We start from the raw sequence: 7,119 nt of genomic DNA, 5'->3' as shown, positions 1-7,119 counted from the left end.
TATGCATCTCGTGGCGTATATTCCAAGCATTCTGAAGGTATACTGAGGGTTTGGTGAGAAACAAACCGAAATGGCAAGTTATTATATTTTATGAAAATCTTGCGTTGCGGTGCGAGTGCGCAGTAGCTCACGCCGTGCACAAGTGCATATCCTTTTGAGATATCATATCAATTATAATCAATTTTAATAAAACACAAGACTACATTGTATAACTCTAACAGTAGGCTATATTTAATATCTGCTGTTCTCCGGTTGTCAGTCAGAATGACAGTTCTTTCGTGAACATATATACCCAAGCCAATTTATTATTCCTTCCTTTTTGTCTTAGTGTTTAAAATATTTATTTTGAAACGAATTAATTAATTACTTAAACAGACTTACTGGGTGAGCAGGGTAGGCTAAGACAGCTGTTAAATCATACCCTGCCATCCCCAGCTGATGCAAAGAATAGAATTTATATCTACACAGAAGAAAGCCCTGTCTAGACTCTGCCCCGGTATGAGTTGTGTTGAGCTATTCATTAGCCTGTTTGTTTGATGAAAAAAGACTAAATGTAGTTGCAATAAATGCATTAAGAATCCATACAACTTCAGCAGCGGAGGACTATTATTCTGCTGCATGGTACTGCAGAAGAACTGATGATGGCACGGGTTGATCTTCGGCTGACCAATCAGCAGAAAGGGGCGTTTAATTCCCGCCCACGTGTAGAAATCGAATATTCAAGCTGTTTATTCATTTTTCCACCCATGAACGAAAAACGAAAATTTAAGCTGAATTCTTGTTTTTCGTGTTTTGGAAAAAAACGAAAATACGAAAAACGAGCCGTTTTCTCATTTTTCTACTTTCAATATTAAATCAAAAAACGGATGATCGAATGATACACGGATTCAGTCATATTTTATTTTTATTTATTCAAAATATATTTTATTTTATTTAAAATATTTTATTTTCTAGTCTATAGTCTTATCCAATCCTGTTTTGTTCTATTTTTAGAATTATTTTACTTTTTTATTTTATTTGATCATCTTACCTTATCTTACTTTACTTTACTTTACTTTACTTTACTTTACTTTACTTTACTTTACTTTATTTTATTTCATTTTATTTTCATTTTAATATTATCCAATCCTGTTTTGTTCTATTTTTAGAATTATTTTACTTTTTTTGTTTTATTTAATTTTATCATCTTATCTTGTTTTATTTTATTTTATTTTATCTTGTTTTATTTTATTTAAAATTTTATTTTATTTTAATATTATCCAATCCTGTTTTGTTCAAATTTTTTTAATGAATTGTTTTATTTTATTTTATTATAACGCCCAGCATATTGTCTTATCCAATCCTTTTTTGTTCTATTTTTAGTATTATTTCCTTTTTTATTTAATTTTATTTTATCATCTTATCTTATATTATCTTACTTTATTTTACTTTATTTTATTTTCATTTTAATATTATTCAATCCTGTTTTGTTCTATTTTTTTATGAATTGTTTTATTTTATTATAACACCCAGTATATTGTCTTATCCAATCTTGTTTTGTTCTGTTTTTAAAATTATTTTACTTAATTTATTTTTTACTTTACTTTACTTTACATCTTCCATCTTCTGAACTGCTTGTCCTATGTAGAGTCGTAGCTATAGTCTTTTCTGTTGTATTCTGTTCTTTTCTTATATCCGTGTCCTGATTGGTTTATAATCCGGCCTGTCTCAGATTGTGGGCCTGACCGCGTCGGTCGGCATCGGTTCATTCAAGAACGAACTGGAGGCGGAGAACAACATCTTACAGCTCTGTGCCAACCTGGACACCAGGGTCATCACCACGGTTACCGAACACAAGGATGAGCTCAAGTCATACGTGCACACGCCTGCGAAAGGTCAGCGCATACAATATACAATATACACACATACGACATTACCTATGACACATGATTATTAATGCCGTGTATGTGCGTGTGTCAGCTTTTTTTGAGGTTAAACAGTGCACGAGTCACCCCTTCATCAGAATAATCAAAAACATCATGAGTAACATCGAGCAGCTGGCGCAGAAGACCTACAACATCGGTACGCAGTCCACACCTGCACACGCATGCTGTACAAACACCGACACACACACTAACACACATGTACGTGTGTCTCTCAGAGAGCCTGTCGAACATCCAGAACTGCGAGCACGGCTCACAGAAATATGAGCAGTGGATCGTCTCCGTTCAGAAGAGCTGCAAAGTCTTACAGATGAAGAACGCAGACGAGGAGAGACGCATCTGCAGAGAACTCTACAACTACACCGAACACCTGCGGGTCAGACAGACGGATAGATAGATCATCCAACATTACAGTATAATTGAGAGCTATCAATTTTAACATTTATTAGACTTTTAAAAAAATAACAACTTATAATTTAAGCGAACTTGAAACAACCTTCATATAAACCCATTATAATAAATGTCACATTTAGCTACCTGTGCACTTCAGCAAGTAGGAAATTGAGTTAATTAAAGTTCAAACACTAAATTCTCAATTAACAGACATCACAGCAGCTGGTGATCAGGTTATTTTGACTGCTTTGAGAGCTGAACATGACGCGGATCTGACACGCATCGTAGTTTCTCATAACTCTTTACCTTTACTGACTCATTTTATTTAATTTTATTTTATCATCTTATCTTATATTATCTTACTTTATTTTACTTTATTTTATTTTCATTTTAATATTATTCAATCCTGTTTTGTTCTATTTTTTTATGAATTGTTTTATTTTATTATAACACCCAGTATATTGTCTTATCCAATCTTGTTTTGTTCTGTTTTTAAAATTATTTTACTTAATTTATTTTTTACTTTACTTTACTTTACATCTTCCATCTTCTGAACTGCTTGTCCTATGTAGAGTCGTAGCTATAGTCTTTTCTGTTGTATTCTGTTCTTTTCTTATATCCGTGTCCTGATTGGTTTATAATCCGGCCTGTCTCAGATTGTGGGCCTGACCGCGTCGGTCGGCATCGGTTCATTCAAGAACGAACTGGAGGCGGAGAACAACATCTTACAGCTCTGTGCCAACCTGGACACCAGGGTCATCACCACGGTTACCGAACACAAGGATGAGCTCAAGTCATACGTGCACACGCCTGCGAAAGGTCAGCGCATACAATATACAATATACACACATACGACATTACCTATGACACATGATTATTAATGCCGTGTATGTGCGTGTGTCAGCTTTTTTTGAGGTTAAACAGTGCACGAGTCACCCCTTCATCAGAATAATCAAAAACATCATGAGTAACATCGAGCAGCTGGCGCAGAAGACCTACAACATCGGTACGCAGTCCACACCTGCACACGCATGCTGTACAAACACCGACACACACACTAACACACATGTACGTGTGTCTCTCAGAGAGCCTGTCGAACATCCAGAACTGCGAGCACGGCTCACAGAAATATGAGCAGTGGATCGTCTCCGTTCAGAAGAGCTGCAAAGTCTTACAGATGAAGAACGCAGACGAGGAGAGACGCATCTGCAGAGAACTCTACAACTACACCGAACACCTGCGGGTCAGACAGACGGATAGATAGATCATCCAACATTACAGTATAATTGAGAGCTATCAATTTTAACATTTATTAGACTTTTAAAAAAATAACAACTTATAATTTAAGCGAACTTGAAACAACCTTCATATAAACCCATTATAATAAATGTCACATTTAGCTACCTGTTCACTTCAACAAGTAGGAAATTAAGTTAATTAAAGTTCAAACACTACATTCTCAATTAACAGACATCACAGCAGCCGGTGATCAGGTTATTTTGACTGCTTTGAGAGCTGAACATGACGCGGATCTGACACGCATCGTAGTTTCTCATAACTCTTTACCTTTTCTGACTCCCTTCAGCTCTTAAAGGGTTAGTGAAAATTCGATCATTATTTATTCACCCTCATGTCGTTCCAAACCCGTAAGACCTTCGTTCATCTTCGGAACACAAATTAAGATATTTTTGATGAATTCTGAGAGCTCTCTGATCCTCCCATAGACAGCAAGGTAACTACCACAATCAACGTCCAGAAACGTAGCAAGGCGATCTGTAAAATAATCCATGTGACATCAGGGGTTCAGCCGTAATTTTACGAAGAGACGAGAATACTTTTTGTAAGCATATAAAACAAAAATAACGACTTTATTCAACAATTCGTCTCCTCCTCGTCACCCTGGTGCCATTTTGGAGAATATCCACTGAACGTAAACGTATGCTATTCTGTGTCAGCTGCGTCACGCGAATACGTTTTCTACGTTGTTTATGCTTTGATTTGAACGAAAACAACGTGACGCAGCTGACATAGAATAGCATATGCTGTTTATGTTCAGTGGTAGTTACCTTGCTGTCTATGGGAGGCTCAGAGAGCTCTTAGAATTCATCAGAAATATCGTAATTTGTGTTCCGAAGATGAACAGAGGTCTTACGGGTTTGGAACGACATGAGGGTGAATAATTAATGACATAATTTAAATTTTTGATAATGAGCTGAGGAGTTGAATCGGGTGTGTTAGATGAGGGAGACAGTGCTGCTGCTCCAGGACAGTTTAGAAAAATGTGACTTAAATAACAAATGCTTGCACGCACAGTTTTAGTGCAGCTTTAATCGCCTTTTTGGTAACTTCATGACTTAACTAAGACACTGCATGCTCGTAGTTTCTTATGAAATTATATATAGCACGCGCCGCCACAGACATATAGATAGACAGACAGACAGACAGACATATAGATAGACAGACAGACAGACATATAGATAGATAGATAGACAGACAGACAGACATATAGATAGATAGATAGACAGACAGACAGACATATAGATAGATAGATAGACAGACAGACAGACATATAGATAGATAGATAGACAGACAGACAGACATATAGATAGATAGATAGACAGACAGACAGACATATAGATAGATAGATAGACAGACAGACAGACATATAGATAGATAGATAGACAGACAGACAGACATATAGATAGACAGACAGACATATAGACATATAGATAGACAGACATATAGACAGACAGACAGACATATAGATAGACAGACAGACAGACAGACATATAGATAGACAGACATATAGACAGACAGACAGACATATAGATAGATAGATAGACAGACAGACAGACAGACAGACATATAGATAGACAGACATATAGACAGACATATATAGATAGACAGACAGACAGACAGACAGACATATAGAAAAAAAAAGCAGCTCCTGCAAAATAAAAGCTCAAGGGTTTAATGTTGGAAAATGGCAAAATTGTATTGTAACTTTACAGTTGTGCTATAATATAATAATTAATAATTAGTATTGTTGTTGTTTTTATTATTTTTATTTACAATATAATATTTTAAGTAAGTTATTATTATTATTATGCATTATTTTTTTATATTTATTATTTTGTTTAATATTTTTTGTTTAATTCTTTAATTTTACAGTACTGTTATTACTATTATTTTATTTTCATATTGATATATAATCACAAATTGTTTTTCTGGCCAAACAAACAGGCACAGCAAACCTTAAGCTTTAAATAAATAAGGAAATCACAATTTTGTCAGAATAATTGCAATTAGATTTTTTTCTAAAAATCATATAGTCCTATGAAATAGTTTTAAGTTTAATGTTTATAGTTGTTGTTAATATTCTATTTTTATATGTTCTGTTTATATGTTTTCATTTAAGTTTAAAGTTTTAGTAATCTTGTTGTGTGTTTTAGTTTATGTAGTTATTATTTTTATTTCGGTTTTTGTTGTTTTAGGACAAATTTAGGAAATTTTAGGAAATTTTATTTCAAATAAATTTTTATTTATTTATTTTTTTTCAAATAATGCATTTTTTATAGTTTTCAGACGTGATGTGCGTTTGTGTTGTTGTGCTGCAGGAATGACTCCGAACAATCAGAAGGGGATTCTGGACTCTTTTAAGAGCTCCGATCAGAGCAAGATGCTCATCGCCACATCGGTCGCTGATGAAGGCATCGATATCCCACAGTGCAACTTGGTTCTGATGTATGAATATGTGGGAAACGTGGTAAAGATGGTGCAAGTTCGAGGTAACAAACATATGCACATGCTCTCTCACACACACACACACACACACACACACACACTCTCACTCTGATGCATAAGTGTTGTGTGTGTGTGTGTGCATGCAGGTCGTGGTCGGATGGAGGGCAGCCGGTGTTTCCTGATCTCCAGTAATAAGGATCGCATTGCGAAGGAGAAAATAAACATGTTTAAGGAGAAGATGGTGGAGGAGGCCATCGAGCAGCTGCAGAGTCGGCCCGCCGACCTCAGCAACAAGGTTCTGCACTTCCACCGCATGTTTTATACATTAGTGCATCTCTGCTGCGTGACATCGCTAGACAGTACGAACGTGTGTGTGCTCAGGTGGACATGTTGCAGAGGGAAGATAAAGCCCGGAGGGATCACATCAGCGCCAGTCCCGAAAAACCCAAAACCCAGGGCAGTTACGAGCTCCTCTGCAGCAAGTGCAAGAGGTTTGCATGCATGAGCGACGACATCAGAGTCGTGCTGGTATGACCTTAATAATTAAATACTTACAGTAAACCCTTAAAAACCTCAAGCTTTTAAACTACTTCAAATTTAAAAATAACTAAAACAATCAGACTTCAAGCTCTTCAAACTACTTCAAACTTAAAAATACTTAACCTTCAAACTTGAAGCTTTGCAAATGACTTTAAACTTAAAATACTTAAAACATTCAAACTTTAAGCGTTGCAATCTAATTCAAACTTGAAAATACTTAAATTCTTCCAGCTTTAAACTTTTCAAACTACTTCAAACTTAATAAATACATAAAACCATCAAATGTCAAGCTTTTTAAACGACTTCAAACTTAATAAATACTTAAAACTTTCAAGCTTTTCAAACTACTTCAAACTTTAAAATATTAAAACTTACGAACTTCAAGCTTTTTAAACTACTTCAAACTTAAAAGTACTGAAATCCTTCATGCTTTTAAACTACTTCAAACTTAAAAATACTTAACTGTCAAACTTCTAGCTTTTCCCACTATTCCAAATTTAAAAATACTTAACTGTCAAGC

The 7,119-nt window shown here is 35.2% G+C and overlaps 1 protein-coding gene across 1 annotated transcript in view; it reads left to right on the top strand.

The window, feature by feature from the left end:
• rigi (RNA sensor RIG-I) overlaps positions 1-6,587 on the top strand; it is a gene marked incomplete at its 3' end in the record, with an annotated part of 16,394 nt that extends 9,807 nt beyond the window's left edge. The window contains exons 10-17 of the mRNA XM_016256394.1: positions 2,141-2,298; positions 2,972-3,134; positions 3,220-3,321; positions 3,401-3,558; positions 3,901-3,910; positions 5,894-6,103; positions 6,206-6,354; positions 6,441-6,587. Coding sequence (XP_016111880.1) covers positions 2,141-2,298; positions 2,972-3,134; positions 3,220-3,321; positions 3,401-3,558; positions 3,901-3,910; positions 5,894-6,103; positions 6,206-6,354; positions 6,441-6,587 — 1,097 coding nt within the window. The remainder of the gene's footprint in view (positions 1-2,140; positions 2,299-2,971; positions 3,135-3,219; positions 3,322-3,400; positions 3,559-3,900; positions 3,911-5,893; positions 6,104-6,205; positions 6,355-6,440) is intronic.
• Between the last annotated feature and the right edge of the window lie 532 nt (positions 6,588-7,119).

Source organism: Sinocyclocheilus grahami, unplaced genomic scaffold (assembly GCF_001515645.1).
Source record: "Sinocyclocheilus grahami isolate Dianchi unplaced genomic scaffold, SAMN03320097.WGS_v1.1 scaffold1425.1, whole genome shotgun sequence".
NCBI classification, from domain to species: domain Eukaryota; kingdom Metazoa; phylum Chordata; class Actinopteri; order Cypriniformes; family Cyprinidae; genus Sinocyclocheilus; species Sinocyclocheilus grahami.
Note: the sequence above shows the minus strand (reverse complement) of the source record. Positions and strands in the feature narration are given on the sequence as shown.